This window comes from Chrysemys picta, chromosome 7 (assembly GCF_011386835.1).
Source record: "Chrysemys picta bellii isolate R12L10 chromosome 7, ASM1138683v2, whole genome shotgun sequence".
NCBI classification, from domain to species: Eukaryota; Metazoa; Chordata; order Testudines; family Emydidae; genus Chrysemys; species Chrysemys picta.
This window is the reverse complement of record NC_088797.1, coordinates 120,757,334-120,777,589: the sequence shown is the minus strand read 5'-3', so window position 1 is coordinate 120,777,589 and position 20,256 is coordinate 120,757,334. Positions and strand designations below refer to the sequence as shown.

The 20,256-nt window shown below is 46.7% G+C and overlaps 1 protein-coding gene across 6 annotated transcripts in view; it reads right to left on the bottom strand.

The window, feature by feature from the left end:
• The window catches only part of XPNPEP1 (X-prolyl aminopeptidase 1), a 42,039-nt gene extending 22,148 nt beyond the window's left edge, over positions 1 to 19,891 (bottom strand). Inside the window, exons 1-10 of one of the 6 annotated variants that reach the window (XM_008173492.4) lie at positions 19,835 to 19,891; positions 19,004 to 19,346; positions 15,679 to 15,778; positions 11,530 to 11,654; positions 6,083 to 6,146; positions 4,244 to 4,348; positions 3,821 to 3,913; positions 3,270 to 3,413; positions 2,697 to 2,792; positions 240 to 321 (exon numbers count right to left, since the gene is read on the bottom strand). In XM_008173492.4, coding sequence (XP_008171714.2) covers positions 240 to 321; positions 2,697 to 2,792; positions 3,270 to 3,413; positions 3,821 to 3,913; positions 4,244 to 4,348; positions 6,083 to 6,146; positions 11,530 to 11,646 — 701 coding nt within the window. In that variant the 5' untranslated portion in view covers positions 11,647 to 11,654; positions 15,679 to 15,778; positions 19,004 to 19,346; positions 19,835 to 19,891. Of the gene's footprint in view, positions 1 to 239; positions 322 to 2,696; positions 2,793 to 3,269; positions 3,414 to 3,820; positions 3,914 to 4,243; positions 4,349 to 6,082; positions 6,147 to 6,348; positions 6,405 to 10,291; positions 10,428 to 11,529; positions 11,655 to 15,678; positions 15,779 to 17,695; positions 17,719 to 18,842; positions 19,347 to 19,834 lie in introns of those variants that run through there. The other 5 variants (XM_024110062.3, XM_065553592.1, XM_065553593.1 and 2 more) reach the window with 5 other exon arrangements.
• Between the last annotated feature and the right edge of the window lie 365 nt (positions 19,892 to 20,256).

Here is a 20,256-nt window from a genome sequence, read left to right as displayed (position 1 = left end):
ACAGTAGCAGACCTGGGAACAGAAGCAAAAGCTCTTGACTCCGCCACCACAATGATGAGAGGGGAGCAGGGGGAGATAAATGGATTATCATGGAATATAAAAATGCTAGGAAGGGACATTAATATGGCCAAGTTTAAAAGGACACACACAACGCGAGAGCCAGCCAGTCTCTCGGAGGAAACACGCCTGGAACGTCAGTGCAACACTTGGTAACGATAAAGAAGGGGCGAGGTAAAGACCTGATTGTGTCGGTTCCTATGACAGCGTAAGCAAAAAATACTGGATTGTATTCAACGTCTGAGCCTCGGAGGTTAAACAGCCCTAGGAAAGAAAAGAGAGCCCAGAATCACAGTCTTGTTTCATCATTTAAATTCAACCATATTAGAGAAGAAAAACAAAACCAAAGTCAGCTGGCTCGAAAGCAGGTTCACACAAGGGCTTTAAGCCAGAGTCCAGCTGTTGCAATTCCCCAGAGCTTTACTGGCAGTAATTTGCTTTCTCCACTAGATGGCACCAAAACTGTGAGTACTAAATGATGCCAGAAAAATCTCTTCAGGCTCTGGTTCAGTAGCTAGACTACAGTGGAGATACCACAATGGCAAGGAAGTGATTTTCCCCGTCTCTGCCATGACCGCAGATCACCCCTCGCTCTCCAGAGAGTGCTCAAGTTTTAGAACTTTGCTCCCACAGAGCCCTGTCAGCCATGGGACCCACGGGGGAAGGAAAGCACAGAGAAGTTAAGGCCAAAACATTACAAAACGGCCTTTGATTGTGGCTGCTCGGCTGCGGACGGCTCGGCCTTGCTTGTCAAACGCGCAGGTCCCTCACGACTCAGGGGGATGCCAAGCGGCGCGGCGGGCGCTCGGCCTCTCTGAGCGCCGGGTTTCAGGAGTCTAGCTGAGCCCTCCGAAACCCTGGGACTCACTCCTGGAAACATTCGCGTGAAAGAGCGGCTCCCGGTGACGCGGCGAGCCAGCCGGCGGAGGTGGAAGAGTCTGGGGCTGGGTCCACTGGGCCATGCAACATCAGGTAGGACACTTGTGGGGTATGTGCATGCTTCCTGGGAAAGACCCTGCTTCTCCCAAGTTACAAAGACCCATACGGGGCTTCCAGGAAGGGGCTGTAGAAATCTGCTAGCTGAGCAAGATTAGGGTCTCCATGCTGTGGAATGGTGCTGGCCTCCTCTTCAACCCTCCTCCCAGATGCCCTTTCAGATTTTAATAGAGCAACATCTAGTGGCCAAACATCAGATGAATGGGTTTTTCCATGTATAGTAAAGGAAAGGGGCTCCACATGTACACCTAGCAATAAACATCTCTCACGATCTCTCGCTGTCCTTAGCCCCTCCTCACCCCTTTGTTCATGGGTCACCCCTTGCACTGGTCGGTGTACTCCGACTGTACCCACCTGACAGCCAGGTTTGTTTTACTTGTCTGTAAAGCGGCGCACATGCCGCGGGGTCTGTACAGATAAGGTCAGAAAGCTGCCATCTCTGCTAATGCGAATGCAGGTCTCGCTGCTATTGGATGTCTTTGTTTCATGAAACAGGAAGCGCTGTGCTTGGTTTCACAATTGTAGGAGCGAATACCGAGGACCCCGACTAGGCCACGCGGCTGGCGCCAAGTTACTGATTCCCAAACTGAAGTTGGGAATTTGCCAAGATAATTTACACTCCAGAGCAGGTGATGCAGATTCTACAGCGTCTACTAATCATACACCCAAGCCGGGCCTGCACTCAGATTTCCTGGGACATCTCCTACACAGGCGCAGCCCCACTGGTGCAGCAGCAGGAGTGCTAGTGCACACAGGCCTCTGGTGTGGTCAACAATGGGTCATCTGGACCTACTCTGAGGTTTAGAGCAACCCAGATCTTATCTATCTTGAGCCCTGGGGCTGTTCCATGAGCTCTGGCCTGACCTCCACCCACCCTGGGAATGCCTACTATGTTGGAGCGGGAGGCCAGAATCACAGGGCTTAGAGCTGGCTACATTGGTTTTGCTACTTGGAGACTCTCCTGCGGGTTGTTTAAGCTCCCTTGGCTGCCAGTCCAGTGCAAAGGGGAACGGGTGGGGACTAGGACGAGGTCCATTGCAGTCTTGTTTTGCTACGGGAGTTCGCAGCCTGTCAAGGAAAGGAGCTCGGGGGACTCCTTTTAATAAGTTTGAAAACTAGAACCAGGCTTGCGGAAATCACAAGCACATACACACACATGCTTAGAAATCACAAATGTTGCATACGAAATGGCGGTGTGTCTATTTGTGTACCTAGAGCCACATACAGTACTGCTTCAGTGATGGCAAGGTTTCACGGCTTAAAACAGCCTTCCGCTTCCCGGTGGGAGGGCGTAAGGATATTTTATGCTAGAACATTTTGTCTGTCAGTTCTTTCCTCAAGCTGCCGCAGTTTTATACATCACCTTCCTTTTCCTTCTCTTCGCCTGCTTTTCAAGTGTGGTGATTTGTTGTTTACACTGGGCCTAAATCTGCTCTATCGCTCTGGATTTTCACAGACATAAATGAGAGCAAAATCTACGGTGACTGCTCCTGACCCTGTCCCATAGCTGCTTCTGACACAGGTTAATCGACTTATAACAAACCCCTCTTGGCACTGGGTAGATTTCCCATTTCCCAGCCATGAGAGAAAGTTCTGTTGTACTGCCAGGGAGATCTGATAACCCACCCAGCCAGGATACTTACAAGATACCTCATCCAGGGCTGTAACCACAAGCCAAAGGACTTTTCTCTCAACCATTTTCGCACGCAGAGCTGCAATCTTCTCTTTCCAGCCTACCCCTGTGAAATACAATACATTTGCTGACTGTGGATGGGTTTGGTTCTTTAGTTACAAATGTTATCACCGCCTAATTTATTGACTAATAGCAGAGACATACAGCCATGAAGCCCTAATGTGATGAGAGTAGCATTTCCTAGAAGCCAAACACGCAATTTCTGGCTTGTCTTCCTTACTGCTCCTTTATGACATACACCACCAGCTTCAAGCTTTTTCTCCTTTTTCCAGAAACATACATCTGTGCATTTATTGTAAACCATCGCTGTAGTATCTAGGCACAATCAATGCTTATGTCTGGTTTCCAAAACAAAAAGATCATTGAATAGAATAAACAGAGTCTAATTAGATCCTTAATTTAATCAAAGAGCACATCATGCTGGGCTGCAGTTATATTTCTCCTGTCACTTTATAAAGGGAAAGGAAGAGAGAAGAGAGGAGTGAAAATGAATCCACTCAATTCAGGGCCGGATCCCACTAACCTGTGTAACTCAGGTCCAGGGTCATCAGAGGTTTGCAGGGTCGCTGGGGCCGATCCATCCAGATTGCATCGATCAGGTTCTCTTTGACCGGCACGAGAACATGGCCAGCACTTTTCAGTGCTTTAGACATCCTCTTCCACTGATCTGCCAAAGGGGAGAGAGCTAAGAGCACTGGCCATAAATGTCTGAAACACAGGAATTCCCTCTGTGCTAGGGGATGCTGGAAACGTCTAAGCTTTCTTCTCCTCCCCGGCCCCTTCCACGTGGTCAGCAGCAGCAGGAGGAGGAGAAAAGCAACATCCAGATGTAACAAGCCATAGTGACATACTGCCAAAGGTATCACAGTCACCAGTGGGAAATGAACCAGAGATCTGGCACCAAAAGCACAGGCCTCTAACGCTTGAGCTAAAGAAGAACTCTCTTAGCTGTGTAGCAGTAATAGGCTGTAACCTGGAAAGCGAAGAAGGCACCTCAGCCCATTTGAAACAGCGAGGGGAATTTGGGTAGGCAGAATCTCATCACCCAACCTGGAAAGTATAAAATAAACTAACCAGCTGGAATAATGAAAGGGTCCACTCCAACTTTCGAGCCCTCTGGGAGCACACTCACTAGCCAGTCCTCCTGAGTCGGCGTATCCTTCAGACCTGGATGTGGAAAAGGGGATAAAATGTAGTTCCAAGAGCAAAGCAAAAACCATGCAGAAGAGGTTTCACACAGACCCTTAAATTACAGCACAAGCGAACATATAAGTCACACTCACATGCAAGTGCCCTGACAGATCTTAAAGCAGCAGCATCTTGTGCAGATGCCGATCCTCCTATTCCTTTTTGATTTTCCTTGTGAAAGGCACTCCCCTGATCTTAGTTCATTCACATGCCCTGGCAATTAATTAAGCTGAGTGCATAGAGCACCCCCATGCCCTGCTATTTAGTTCTCTGTATATTAGTGGAGCAATATTTTGGACGGCCACCCACCCATCTTCATGAGCGTCCAGTTGCTATCCATTTGCTGTGCTGCCTGCAGGAAGTAGCGTCCGTCCGTCCACATGGCTGCTTTTTGCTCGGTTATAATGGCAGTACCTGGCCAGGAAGCAAAAGGGATAAGTCAGTTTGTGGTTCATCGGAACACAGAGGGGCAGATACAGAGGTATTGGAGGCATCACAGTTACATGGACTGCACAGGGTTTGGTTGAAATGTACACAGATGCCGGATAGTCCGTAGGAAAGCTCAGGTCACAGTTCTAACGTCACTTGGGTATTAATGGAGATACTAATTGTTCCCCACAACTAAGAGGCAAACTCCTTTGCAATTCTGGCCAAGCCATTCTACACCAGGAACTGGGTTTGCTGAACTTGCTTTTAAATCTCCTCAGACTAATTCAGTTTAAACACAGCTCAGCCAGCCAGCATGGAGGAGCTGAAGCCTGGCTTACAAATCATCATTACTAGAGAAAGAGCTAGAAGCCCCAACTGATACCAGGGCCCCATTGCGCCGGGAACTGCACAACAGAGAGTCAGTCCCTGCCCCAAAGAGTTTACAATCTAAACAGAAAAGACAGAGTGAGAGAAGGGAAGCATTATTATCCCCATTTTACAGTGGGAAACTGAGGCACGCTGGCCCTGGTTCAGCCACGTACGTAAGCAATGGGAGCGGACATCAATGGGACTACTCACATGGTTAAGTTAGGCATTTGCTTACCTAACTTGCTGACTCAAGGCTAGAGGGATCTAATGATTTGCCCAAGGCCACCCAGAGTGTCTGTGCCAGAGCCAAGAATTGAACCCAGACCTCCTGAGTCCCAGCGTCATATCACATGACCTATTTTCTCTCTTACAATGATTGCAGTCTATCTTACTGCAGCACAGCTCGCAAACTCCGGTTCAGCCTCCTCTCCCCTGGCCAAACACACACTGACGCCGTTGGAGCCGGAACCCATTTAAAAACGGAGTTTTCATTCAGCAAACCCTGCTTGAGCCCAAGCCTGCGCAAATCCTGCCACGGTCTGACGGTGTAGCCCCCGCCCTTCTGACCGCAGGGTGAGGCACCAGGCTGAAGACAGGAAGGCCGGGATGCAGGACTCGTGTTACAGAGCACCGCTACTCTGCATTTCTGTATAGAGCGTTTTTCACAGGAGGCTCTCAAAGCACTTTACGGAAATTGACCCACGAAGCCTCACAGCATCCTGTGTGGAAGTCAGTATTTGTTATTAACCCTGATTTCCAGCTGGGAGATGGGAGGCATAGGAAGGTTGAGTGACTCGTCCGCAATTTCACAGCAAGTACATTGCAGAGCCTGGGATAGAAGTCTGCCTTCCCAACTTCCAGTCCTATGCTTCAGCCAAAAGAACATCCCATGCCTCTGTGAGATAAGCAAACTTTTCCATAAACTCAGCTTCACAGTTCAGTATTTTTGGCACTAGCTTCACTCTAAGATGATTGAAAGTGGCTGACAAACATTGTTTACCATTAATCCCAGCTCTGTTGGGCAACGTACAATCTGTTCATAGTGGCCTCCCGTTAGGCAACATAAAAGCAGGCTGCGAGCACTGCATTAAACGGTTAACAGGATTTGGCTTTATGGGAGGTTTGTTCGGGGGTCAATCTTTTGTGAAAGCCCATTACTGCATCGATCTTACATAATTTTCAGCTGGCAGCCAACACGTAATTTTGCAGACACTGATATGGGAAGGGAACAGTCCAAACATTTTGGTTAGGTTTTCGTCATCCAGCATACACGTGAATCTGATCACTCCTGATCACTCCTTTTCAGGGGAAATATGGGTTCAGACAACAAAAGAGGTTCTGGTAATGTACCTGCAGAGCCATCAAATCCAGAGATGAATGCCCGTCTGCAATCACAGGGCGCGATGTACTCACTCTGGAATACAGAAGACGCAGCGAATTATTTACAACAGCAACAACAAAAGCAGTTGATGACAAGTATATTGAAAAGCTTCATTTCTCTTGAAGGACACTGTCAAGAGAAACAAACAAGTTACAAGATTGGGCTCTGCTCCTCTGGAAGTCCTAACAAGTGTTTAAAAATTGTTCCTTTGGGACATTTAAGTATCTGTGATTACTTTGTATTTATATCTGCCTGTTTTTTTAAACCTCCGGCACTTTTCTCCCACCAACTTCTGTAAACAGTAAAGTGCTGCAGTTTGCTGATATTTATTTCACACTCAACCTCCCATTTGGCAACAAACAGATCCTGCCTTTGAAGCTGCAAAGTGAGAAGAAGAGAACACACAAGCATTCCTTGATCTTGGAAACTAAAGTATACGGGCCATTAAATCTTTAAATGCCACTATATTTATTTATGTCCTCCAACTGGAGTTTACAAGAAGCCCTTTTAGAATTTTTCCTCTACAACAATGCCATTGAAAAGGAGAAAGTCAAGGTTGTTAGGCCATAAAACTTTCAAGCCTTTAGGAGATTTGTAATTAGGTACCAAGTCTTTTACTTCTACTTTACCTGTTCAAATCCAGCCCAGGTCAGAAGTAACCAGAAGTTATTGGTTACCATTGGATGAGTACTTACTTCCCTATGTGAAACAAGTGGGAGGGGGAAGGAAGAGAGATGGGTAACTTCTAAGTGCCCACATCATAAAACCATCTTAATTGGCACCTTTGTTGTCAGTCTCAGCAGAAACCCTAAATAACTGAATAGGCTGGGGACACAGAAACTCCCAACATCCACAATCTGTTGCCAAAATGGAAGAAGAAAAATTGTTAGCCAAGGTGTTCCTGTGTTTTGAAATGGCCAACACACCCTGTTCTGGGATCTTGTTCAACCAAGATCGGAGGTCAGGATTGCTAAACTTGCCTCTAATTATCAGCACAATTCAGCAAATCAACTTAATCCTGGCCAGCCTTAAAAGCCTTGGCTCAATAGAGTACCAGGCAAATGATCCAAGACAAAAGTCTGCAAATCAGCATGGGATTATTCCCTGACTCCTTGATTCTGCTGCAGCACTGAATAGCCAGGATCAAATCAGAAACACTGAGGGGTTACAGTCAAATTAAATCTCACGGGCCCGATCCTCTATTGTGTCTAGCTTCCAGAGCGTGCAGCAGAATGGAAGGCGATCACTGAGCTCCTTGGGGCTCCTCTAATCTCTGCTTGGAATCTGCCCATGTGTTTATTTTTTAAAATCCTGTACGATGTTTCAAACATTAAATATTAAATATAAAAGATTTTTTAAAAATCTGGATCTATTCCTCTCGATTCATATGGGGCAGCTCCACAACCACCTGCGTGATTTGGGAGCATAAGTCCCATTGACTTGCAGTGCTCTTAAGTCACGGACACTTCTGAAGATCCCACCCGTAGTTGATTTACTTTTCTCTTCCCTCTCTCTCAGCTCCCACAATGAGGAAAGACGTCAGTCTGTTTCACTTACATGGGCAGGTATTAGCTAGTTAATTTCACTTTCCGGGTCTTACGCCCTAACATAATGCTGAAATGTCTGGGTGACAAACACAACAGGGGGAGATTTAATGGCTTTACAAAATATAACAGTGATTTTTCTAACAGCCCTCCTGCAGGGGAATATTTCTATTGGTCTCAGCTTTGGTAAAACCTTATTTAAAAAAAATAAGAATCTTAAGTTGAGGAAAAAATCTTCCCTGACAGTGTCCCATACAGGGAAACATGCAGGAAACATTTAAAGGGGGAGAGAGGGGAGAGTTGAAACTAAGCAAAGGGATAGATGGGCCTTAAAGTACAATTAGTGGCTTTGAGCTGCATGGGAAGGAAGATGACTTAAGCAAAAGCCCTTTGTAGCTATCTGTCTATTTAGGTTCTTATAGAGACGCATCATCACCGTATGTGAGCAGCAGTTCATCTCCTGTTCCATACAGCAATCCCTACTGTGCTAAGATTACCCAGTGTTTTGTGATAATCATACCTGTGCTAAAATTAGCACTGTGCCCCTGTGAATGCTGCACAGAGCGTCAGCCACTGCACGGTCGAAACAACCCATCTAATTGGAGCTCCTCTGGCAACCGGACTGGATTTCATCCCAGCTCAGACCCTAAAGCGGCTGCCCACCACACCTGCTGGGCTGCTGTCCAAGCCTTGGAATTTTAGGGCCCCATCCTGCAAGCCCTCAGTCAAGTGAGCCTTCTTTGCTCAACTTCTTTGAAGTTAATGGTGTTACTCATCTGAGTAAACGTTTGCACGGTCAGGCCCTTTAACACTCAAATCTATTGCGTTGAGTGCATTCGGCAGCACTGCAGGTGCATTCCAGCTGTAACGTACAGCAGCAATTAGGTGAGTAGCCCACTGGTTTTACAGGGGTGACCTTGATCCTCTAAGCATTTCAAACAAACCCTGCCACTTACTTGGCAGGTGCATCAGGAGTCCCAGCAGTAATAATACCTGCACTGGTCAGAGCTGGAACAGGTCAGGTGGATGCTGTGTAAAATTCCTCTCCTCCATTGCTCTACAATTCTGCCCATTCATCAGTCCTAAACAACCACACCTCATGCTGTTCCAGTCTGGAGCAGAGAGTGGCGATCCAGCCAACCCAAATGTGGGGGTAGGAGCTGGGCAGACATTTACTAGCTGTGAGAGACCCATCTGAAGTGATCACACCTCACTGCACTACCTTGTTCACAAGAGGCCCTTCCATTCCCTCTGACTTCCTACCACTGGTTTAGAGATACAAGTCAGGCTCAGTGTATAATACACTGTAGGAAATCAATGTAAGTAGTACAGCCAGTATTCAGCAGTGGCTAAAGCAGACACCAATCCAGGGTATTGGCCGTCTCTGGAAAGGATATAAATTGGATTCCGAGATTCTAGGAAAAGATGGTTCTGTTTAAGAGCTCTGCAATGTGATGCTTTTGTGAAAAAGGCAAATATCATTCTGGGATGTATTAACAGGAGTATCGTATGTAAAACACTGGAGGTAACTGTGCTCTATTCGGCTCTGGTGAGGCCTCGGCTGGAGTACTGCGTCCGGTTTTGGGCACTACACTTTAAGAAAGAGGTGAGCAAACTGGAGACAGTCCAAAAGAGCAATAAATGTTATAACAGGTTTGGAAAATATGACTTACAAGGAAAGAACTGACAGAACTGGGCAAGTTTAGTCTAGAGAAGAGAAAGCTGAGGGGAGATCGGATAACTGTCTTCAAATACGTAAAAGATTCTTATAAAGAGGATGGTGATCAATTGTTCACCAAGTCCACGGCAGGCAGGACAAGAAATAATCAGCTTAGTTTGCTGCAAAGAAGATTTAGGGTCAATATTAGAAAAAATCCTTTCTAACTGTAAGAATAGTTAAGCGCTGGAACAGGTACCTAGGGAGGTTGTGGAATCCCTGGAATTGGAAGATTTTAAGAACAGGTTAAACAAACACATGTCAGAGGTAGTCTAGGGGGACCAGTGCAGGTGGATGGACTAGATGACCTCTTGAGGTTCCTTCCAGCCCTCTGTTTATATGCTTCTGTGCTTCTCTGTCTATGGAATTGAAAGGACAAGTAAACCTGGAAAGCTAGGGGGTCTGATTAGGTCTATAATACAATGGAGAAAAAAAATATTTTAGCCTTGGTACGGAACCTGACATTAAAAGCACTGCAGGGATCTTAGAGCTTACATGGACAAGTTGCTGCAACCTACTGAGAGACCTCAATTCACACCAAAGCCCAGGAGAGGTAGGGCACTCAGCACGTCACAGTATCAGGGCCCTAAAATGTCAGCAAAATGCAGGTACTTTGAGCAACCAAGCAATGGAATAAAATTCCCCCCGTCTTAGGCCTTGTCCGCATTACTGATTTGCTTCTATTTCAGTCGCTGGTGGTGCTGCACAAGTGCGAGTCCCGAATGTAGAAAAGCAAAGCTAGGATTTGCATGGATGCTGTGAACCCCTGCTTGACTCAGGCTATACCGGGCTGTTGGAAACTGCAGCTTAGGGTGGTTTACCTGGTCAGCACTGGGGGTTTGGACTGGTGAAGCTCAACAATGGCTGAAATTGGGGCAATTCCGCACTGCAGACAAGACCTTGAAGAGGCAACCCACCATGACACATGCGAGTCAGGCAGCTGTATAATTAGCCGTTTTCATTAATCAGTTCCATTCAGACTGTTTAGTTCTGTGTCGAAACCTGATGAACTTGCCCAGCAGGAAGCAGGGTTGTTTGCATTACTGCATTCACTGTAGCAAAGACCAAAAGAGAAGGGGGAAAAAAATCAGGAATCCTGCAGGTCACATTCCTTAACTCACGTGACCACAGTTCCAGGGTAGCAAAATGTAACTGGAGTTACATACGGATAGAGAGGTAGCTTCAGGCGCAAAATGTAGCAGCTGCAGGGGAGCCCCTCACCCAGCGCACAGAACTGAGGAGTTGATCTATTTAAAGGGAAACGTATGACGCACGTGTTCCCGGGGCACAGCCACGTTCACCACTGCCTTGCACCTTGTGTCTTCACGTGCACCTGTGCAAAAAGGGTGTGAAACACTCTGATGCGGCAGCATTTCACACCCACTTTGCACAGGGGTAAATTCCAACCCCAGGTATGGGAAGGTGAGAGGTCAGGCCCTCTGTCTCCGAAAATGGCTGAGAGAAGAAGATCCCCTTCGCCCCCCCAGGAACTCTGATGCTCTCTAAACAGAGCTTGGATGAAGACTGAGGACACCGCATATACACATTTATGCGGGCAAGAAGGGGTTCAACATTTTAAAGTTGCCCTGGGCTAAACAACTACACCAGATCAAGACAATCTTAATATTCTGGAGAAAGCCAAGTATCACCGCAACCATGAAAATTAAACACCCAAGCAGCAGGCCCCAGGGTCACCTTCTCCGGCTGGCGCAGAGAGGAGTAACTCTGGGCACACAGGGATCTGGGCACAGATGGGAGGGGACCTGGGCCTCTGTTGCATGCTGCCTTCCCTACTGCTACCCCAGAAGCCCCTCCATGTGAGAGCTGCAGGTTAGGGCTCTCTAGCTCTAGAAAATATACTACAAGGGCCAGGATGGGAGCAGCCATTTCTTTGGTACGCCCCCCTTTGTAGGCCATGGGCTTCCTTGGAGAAAGCAGAACCACCAAAGTTGACTTCCTACAGAAAAATAAACACTGACCATCAGAAAAAAGACTCTAGAAACTCCATCTACAGCTCCCCTTTGCATCATTCCCCAGCTCACCAAAGCTTTTATATTGGAATTATTGAAACAAGCAAACCAAAAAGTAACCATGGCCATCTACAGACTTTTACTTTTCCTCTAGAAGGAAACATCCTTAATACTGAAATCTCTACCTGGTGTGCATCTCCGGACGGCACGATATAGGCTTGGATGGGCTCTGCGACGTACCTGGAGTTCTTCATCACCTGTCGCAGCTGTCGGAGCAGCTCTGTAGTAATCTTGGGACTCATATTCCTACCTGCAATACAAATTAAGCACACTGTCTTAGTACTTCTGCAGCAGCCCCTGTGGATTGTAAGGGCTTGATCCATTTCCCATTGAATTCAGTGGCAAAACTTTGGTGTCAACAGGGCAAGGATCAGGCCCCATAATTCCGGTTTCCAGCTTCTTGCCCTCTTGTTTTCCTTGTTGTCTACCATTTTGGTTCTTTGGCCAATGTTAAGGCTGAGAGATGAGGCTTAATCCTTTAGGGTCAGATCTTGTAAACACTTGTGCAAATGTTTTCTCACATCAGTAAGTTACTCAGGTGTAATTGTGCGATACACTGGCCTAGCATGTATCATCTGCACTCCTTCTAGGAGCTGGCACCAGCCCCTATATACCTTCTCCTTTAGCTCCAGTGGTAGAGTTCGGCAGTGCTGATGTCAACGTTTCCAAAGGGGGGGAGGGATAGCTCAGTGGTTTGAGCATTGGCCTGCTAAACCCAGGGTTGTGAGTTCAATCCTTGAGGGGGCCATTTAGGGAACTGGGGTAAAAATCTGTCTAGGGATTGGCCTTGCTTTGAGCAGGGGGTTGGACTAGATGACCTCCTGAGGTCCCTTTCAACCCTGATATTCTATGATTCAAAAGGTTCAATTCCCATTGTGGGTCGTGGTGTCTGCACGCAGCCATGGTTTGTTACATATGCAGGAATGAGCCCTTACTCCTTACCTCACCCTGCTGTCCACAGACATTGTAGTTTATATTCTACAGGAGCACGGACTGCCCTGAGTGGCTCTGTCCATTTGCTGCACCCATATGAATCACCTAAGGGTGCAGTTTTCTGGCTTGAGCTGCAGCGCAGTGGTGATAGTCGCAGTTTGCATGGCATTGGGCCGTGAAGGAAATCCTGTATAGTCTTTCCTTAACCAGAAGCATAGAGGCTGCTATACAGGGTCTCAAATGGGGATAGCAGGACAAGAGAGGGGCAAAGGGGCAGGGAATGGGAGATGATATCTTGCCGGTCCCAATCAAGAAGTAGATGAGGGTACAGACCATTAAATATAAAAAGGTTATCCACCAAGGCACTCACGTTGGTGCGTTATTTACTCTCACATTCTATTTCGTGCAACCCTATTAAAGGACATTTTAAAAAGAAGATTTATTATCCAAAAAACTAGTAGCTCAGGATTTTTTATATCATGGGCACCCGTCCTTTCTGGCACGGACGGCCCCGTTGCCAACTTGTCATGAGCATTTGTCATGCAGTGAATCCCCACCTGTTTTATTGTGTTAGCAAAATAAACATAGCGCAACCAGAAGTTATGGGCTTGAGGCAGAAATTAGTGGGTGAGATTCCCTGGCCTGTGTTAGGCAAAAGGTGAGACCAGGTGATCATAAGGGTCCTTTCTGGCCTTGAAATCTGTGGGCAGGTCGACACTACAGATGTGCATCGGTGCCACTGTAGCGCTTCTGGTGAAGAGCTCTCCCGTCAACTTAATAAGTCCACCTCCGTGAGAGGCGGTAGTTATGTGGGCAGGAGGTAGGGTTGCCAACTTTCTAATCACAGAAAACTAAACACCCTTGCCCTGCCCCCTACCCCACCTCTGCCTCAAGGCCCCACCCTCCGCTCACTCCATCCCCCTCCCTCTGTTGCTCGCTCTCCTGCATCCTCACTCACTCATTTTCACCAGGTTGGGGCAGGGGGTTGGGGTATAGTTGGGGGTGCGGACTCTGGGGTGGGGCCGAGGATGAGGGGTTTGAGGTGTGGGAGGGGGCTCCGAGGTGGTACAGGGGTTTGGAAGAGTGTGAGGGCTCCGGCTGGGAGTGCAGGCTCTGGGGTGGGGCCAGGGATGAGGGGTTTGGGATGCACGAGGGGGCTCTGGGCTGGGGCTGAGGGGTTTGGAGTGTGGGAGGGGACTCAGGGCTGGGGTAGGAGGTTGGGGCACAGTGGCGGGAGGGGTGTGGGCTCCAGGAGGGAATTTGGGTACAGGAGGGGCCTCAGGGCTGGGGCAGGGAATTAGGAGGGGGTGAGCCCAGTGCTTACCTCAGGTGGCTCCTGGGATGCAGTGACATGTCCCTCTGGCTCAGGGGCGGCCAGGTGGCTCTGCATGCTGCCCCTGCCCACAGGCACCACCCCCTCAGCTCCCATTGGCCATGGTTCCCAACCAATGGGAGCTGCGGAGCCAGTGCTCGGGACGGGGGCAGCGCGCAGAACCCCCGTGACCGTCCCCGAGCCGGGGATATGTTGCCGCTTCCCAGGAGCTGCACGGAGCCGGGTAGGGACTCGCCTACCAGCCCCACTGCACCGCCAACCGGACTTTTAACGGGCCAATCAGCAGCGCTGACCAGAGCCGCTAGGGTACCTTTTCGGACGGGTGTTCCGGTCGAAAACCAGACAACGGCAACCCTAGCGGAAGAAGCTCTCCCACCAACACAGCTTTGTCTACACGGGGCAGGGGGGTTAATGTTGGTATAACTACATGGCTTCGGCATGTGGATTTTTCACTGAGCGAAGCAGTTATACCGAAGTAAGTGGGTAGTGTAGATCTGAGCTATGAAACGGACACAGACGTAGAATTCTGCATAGTCCGTTTCATAGCTCATTTCTGTCTCTAACTTCAGTTAGTTCATACAGTGCATCTCCCTAGGGCCAGTACAGGTAGTGTCGTTCAGTGCAGGTAGTGGCGTGCCGTGCAGGTAGTGGCGTGCCGTGAATCCCTGCTTGAAAATAATGGCACACGAGAGATGGATCTTAGTTAGTCACATTTTTGTCTACTCAATCTATTTTTAAAAGTCCCAAACACTTATTATTTTAATGTACAATTTCTACTGCAGTAGCGCTTAGAAACCCCAGCTGAGTTCAAGGCCCCATGCTTGTCACTGCACAAACACATAAGAGGGGCCAGTCCCTGCCCTAAAGAGCTTACAGGCTACATAGAAAGACAGGGGAAAAGGGTGGGAGAAATGAAATAGTATTATCTCCATTTTACAGAGAGAACTGAGATTAAGTGATTTGCCAAAGGTCACACAGGAAGTCTGTGGCTGAGTCAGGACTTGCCCCAAGATCTTCTGAACCCACTCCAACACCTTAATCACGTGATCATCCTTCCTCTCCTAACCAATGGGAACAAGCCACACGTGGTGCTTGTGAGCTGGTCTTCTGCCTGTCTGCAGCAAGGCACAGAATTTTTATTCTACAAATACATTTTGGAAGGAAAAAAGAGAAAACAAACCCCAAATGCTAATACGTACCCTGGGTGAAATCCTGGCCCCAACAAAGCCAATGGCAAAAATCCCATTGACTTTCAATGGGGCCGGGATTTCACCCTCTAGCTATTTCCACAGCAAGCTTCCAAGGCTATATACTGTTTGTACGTGATGGTGTACAGTGTCTTATTCTGATCACTCTTTTCTGTCCCATATAATGAGCTGATCATTTCCCTTCACTGAGGATAGATGTCCACAAGAAGACAGAAACAATCTGACGGTCAGTTAGAAAAAGAAAGGAAACCCTTCCCTTAACTCTTAAGGATACAGTTCCCTTTCTAGGCATGTGCTTTGTCCCCACAAGCCTGAAATAGAAACGATGGTGATACACTGATTACAAAAGCAAAGAACTGCTAATGAATCCTGCAAGTGACAAGCGAAAGATTCTGAAGAAGGCAGGAAAGACTGTCCCCAAGCACAAACCTAATACAAAGTCTGCAGTGCAATATTAGAAACTCAGATCTATTAGCAGTGAAACCCATATGAAGGATGTCATCAGTAACTCCTGCTTTCTAAGTAACCATTTTAAAGTATCCCCAAGGTTTCCAGTAGAATTCTTTTCATTGTTTCCTTGGAGGGTCATTTAACCTGCTCACTCTGTATTTTTAAGAGCATAGCTGACCTTTCCCCTCAGCAGTAAATATAATCATGTGTTAAGTTAAAATCACTTCTCTGTAATTATTTACTCACTCAGTGATTAAAACCAAGCGGCACTGAAATTAAAGTAATTGTCCCACTAGTGAAAGATGCAACCTTGACGTTTCAAAGCCATTAAATAACCATAGCCACATTACCTGCTCTCTGTAGCTTTCCCCTCAAGTCCTGATTCCTCTGGCCTTTGATGGAACAAATACCAGTTGGCCCTTTGCTCTCCCTTAACAAGCTCAGCCGTGCCTGAGAAAGCAAAGGGCAAATATGAATGGTCTACCAGACTTTGGCCACAATAAACTTTCTTATCCCACAATGCACAGCTTTGAAGGCACGAATGTTACAGTACAGGAAAACTTCCACCTAAGATTCTAGACCAGAGATGCTCATACTGTGGTCCATGCACACTGGTGGTCTGCATAGCACTTGGTGGTGGTCCATGGACAGCTGGAAACTCAGAAGATGCACCCTCTTTAGATCCATCTTCTATTATGCTACAAGAAAAGCAGCTAAAAATACATTAAGACTGGAATTTTCAAAGGAGTTTAGTGAAACAAAGACACCCAAAACCACTGAATTTCAGTCTCAGCTTCAACGCTTTTTTCATACTCCTTTCCCATGTAAGTAACTGCTGCAGTTATTACTTAGATGTTATGTGATTGTGAGGAAGGAAGGAAGTTCACATCCGTGAGACATGAAGTCTATTAAGATGGTCTCGACCCTATGAAAAGTATGACAAACCCTGTGCTAGCGATCTCTCTTATATTTCTCTTGTGTTAATCTGTTGATGGATACACTGTATACTGCTGGTGCAGCATGTAATGTCAGTGACCGCACAGATTATGTATTCAGCCATCAAGCTATAATAATTTAATCCTCGGCATTCATATATAGCTTTACACATTCGAAGCACTGTATAGACATTAAGCTTCACAGCAAGCCCATGAGGTAGATAAGTGTTCCCTTCCCCATTTTACAGTGGAGAAACTGAGGCAGAGTTGCAGTAACATCAGTAGAGCCAGTCAGCGAGTGAGTGGCAGTCAGGACTGGATCTCAGGACTTCCTAGTACCCCATGCAGTGTGCATTCTTCTAATTTAAATCATCAAATAGACTCACGTCTCTTCTATCAAAATGCTAAGCCTGTATCTCTAATCCATGTTCAGCAGCAGATTTCTGCTTTATTAAGCCTGCTCTTGTTTAGAATGTGTGTGTAAACACGCACTGACAGCTTAAACATACAAAGCAAGTTTCTGTGCGGAAAAATGGCAGATCAGGTGCTTGTCCTCTATGGAGGGTTATATCATACAGCTTTATTTTGGAAATAACTCATTTTGGATGAAAGGAAGAAAGGAAATTGGGACAAATCATATTTTCCTGTCATAAAAGATTTTAGTCTAATATTATCCTTGGTCAAGTCATCTATAGACTTTTCCTATCTTGACAGAATGGGCTTAACTGACAGCACCAGGAAACCATTAATAAAATAGGAGACAGTAGCCAATGGCTCTATTGTGCAGAGATAACTTATCCTACCACGTTAATGTTTAGATTGCAATCTTCCATGTCTAGCCTCAATATATGGATCATGTAATAAATCTAATATTATTGAAGACTTGTTTTTAATTTCTATTCAGCAACTCTGATTTATCGAGTATTTTCTGTGTGCAAGACAAAATGTAACAGTATCTGTTTGCACAAATGCACATGATACAGCTGGAAGGTCTGTCGCTATGACTCCGATCCTGTAGACATTTTGTGCACGCTCAACTTTAAACATGTAAAGGGTTGTAGAAGCAGAGGATAAGTTCTCATGTGTCTACAGGATAGCACATAGGTTAGAGGTGGGCCTAAATTTTCAAAAGTGATAAGTGATTTTGGGGTGCCTTACTTAAGACCCCTTACAGGGGCCAGATTTTCAGAAAGCACTGACCACCAACCCTCTGAAAATCAGGCTTCTTTAAACCATCTCAAGCAGAGGCACTGGAACTAGGGGTCAGCACTTACCTCCACCCTGACGTAATAATAGCAACCAAATGCCAGGCTTTCAAGCACCCCCTCTATAAAAATTGTTCCAGCCCCCCACGATCTCAAGTTGTGCACCCAAAAATTTAGGCAACCCAAAATCACTGGTCACTTTTGAAAATGTACACCACGCAACTTACCTTTTATTATTGTTTTATGCCAATGCATCTGAAATTAAAAACAAATGACAGCCCGCTCTTACCAGTTTAAAAACCATGTATGCTTTTTTTCTGAGTAGCCATTTTATGTTAATGAAAAGCTGTGAGTAGCTGGAACATGGAAGAGGGTTAGGATTGTTGATAAGACATGGTATAATCTGTGTGTTATAAAAAAATGAAATGCACACAATATATTGACATTCAGATTCCAAGGCAGACGCTGTCTAAAAATAATAATTCTGGGACTATTACCACTGTCAGTTCAAATGGTGTATTTATTCCATGCCCTAGATATTCTGTCTTTTGATTCTGTGTACAGCCCTGCTCTATGACAGGAGCGCCTAGGCATTATGGCAATACAAATAGTAAATAAATAAATAATAACAGTAATAATAATTAATAATTCACACCACATTCATCTCCATGATAGCTGAACCTCAGGGATAGTGTTTGTCACAATCTAAATGAAACGCTTCTATTCTTCTACGGGGCAGGACATCCTTGGGATCTGCATTGACTATAGCCCTTTAGAGAAAAATCGATATCTAGCACTAAGCTTACAAAATATATGTATCTGTGATGTGTGATTATTGGTGCCAGATTGCCCAGCTATGCCTAACATTTACTTTCATACCGATATGCACATGTGAGGTCTAAAACTTTGGTATTAAAAGGGGCCATATATTAATAAAATGTAGCAATCTCTTTTAAAGGACAAAAATCTAATATCCCTTCTCTGTTCTATAGAACGTTGCTAAACCAAAAAAAAAAAAAAAAAAAGGTTAGAGCTGAAACTGACAAAGTTATCAGCAACTCTTACAACACCTCCCTCCCCTCCCCCACACATAAACCCTATACACAGAGACATAGTCCAGACTTCCCAAGGCACAGCATCTGCTTTCTTAAGCCATACAGGATCCCATACATAAAGACTTCATGCTTCAGCTCCTCTTTCCTGTTACTCAGTGTCTGGGCAAATGAGCCTGAAATGCTGCAGTCTGGAGTAGGCTCTGTTTGGGTAAGACGCACAGAAGCTGGATTTATCTAGCCAGCTGTGCAAACATGAAAAGTCGAAAGCACCCTGGGGCTTTTTGCACACATCTCCCTGCACTGGATTTTTGTTTGTTACCTTTGTCACCCTGTTTAGCACCATCAGGTTCTTCCCCCCTCCCTGCAGCCTTCTTAGTGAAGGAGCTCCCCCAATGTGCACCTGGCGGAGGGCTCCAAAAGGTGCCCTGTCTCCTGCGTGCAAAGGATGCCGCTGGGCTCTGCACCCCTCAATTGCCTCACCTGGGATTGTCACTGCTTCCTGGAGGCTGCCATGCAAAATTGACGTCCCAGGCCACGTGGGCAGCCCAGGCTGAAGCAAGGGGTGGAGCTAGCCTCTTCCAGTGACATCACCAGAGCCTCTGCAAGCTTCTGCTGACATCAGTAGCAATCAGGCAGGCTCCCCTTCATTCCCTCTATTAAAGATTCAGGCAGGAGACATGCAGAGGGGCTGGCCTCGTGGCTTGCACAGAACAGCTTTAGAAAGGCCACACCTAGACTGTGCAGCTCTTCACGGCTGTGGTCTCTCTCTCCAGCAGCAGTATTTTGAAATCCTTTGCAAATTGTGTCTCCTCAAAGGGAGGGACTGTTAATAAAGCAGGAGAAAAGGAGAGAGCTGTTACATTTTTCAGTTGTGCCTTTAAAAAAAAAAAAAGCATAGTTTGGGGGGCTGAGATTTATTTGGGCCGCTGTGCAACTGGGAGAGGGGAAAACCCAGGCGGAGATAAAAAAGCAGGAGGGCTGTTCCAAAGAGACCTGCTGATTTAGTGCCAGCGGTTGGCCGTATTGTCACTTTAACTTGTTTTCATGCTTGCAGCTAGTCCTGGGTGGAGAGAAATAGCGGCGGTGAGTTAATCTGGGGTCTCAGCCCCCCACTCAAATCCAAGAATACCATGAAAATTAATGTTCAGTAAAGATGCCCAGTTCTGCCAAACTTAGTGTTACAGCCACCCACAGAAAAATTGCTATGAGCGATGGTCGCAGGGGTGGATTAAGGGCAAAGCAGAGTCACCATAATTTGGGGGTTATTAGAAAGACTGGCTGCCCATCCTCCCTGGAAACCCTTCTTTCTACCCCTGGTCTCCTGCTATCTCTTCAGCTCCTTCCCCCAGGCAGCGTCTCCCTCCCTGTGCCTTGGATTGCCCTTGTGCCTACATCCTGTAGATTCTTGGAGCCTGAATGCCCTGTGCTCACTGAACTGCAGTGTTCGGTGTGAAGGATTGGGAACTGGGTTTCTAACTGATTTATTGCTGAATTTGGGTCCCTATACAGACCATACCTCATGTCCACGTCTCAAAGGTCCTTCCTTAGGCCCTTTGTACTCAATGAGACTATTTACTTGCTTGAGTGCTTTGCTGGATCAGGACCAGAATGCTCTCAGCAGCTTGCAGGATCAAGCACCTATTCGCAAAGAGGAAGGGACCAGGGCCGGCTCCAGGCACCAGCCTACCAAGCATGTGCTTGGGGCGGCACCTGGAGGGGGGCGGCGTTCAAGC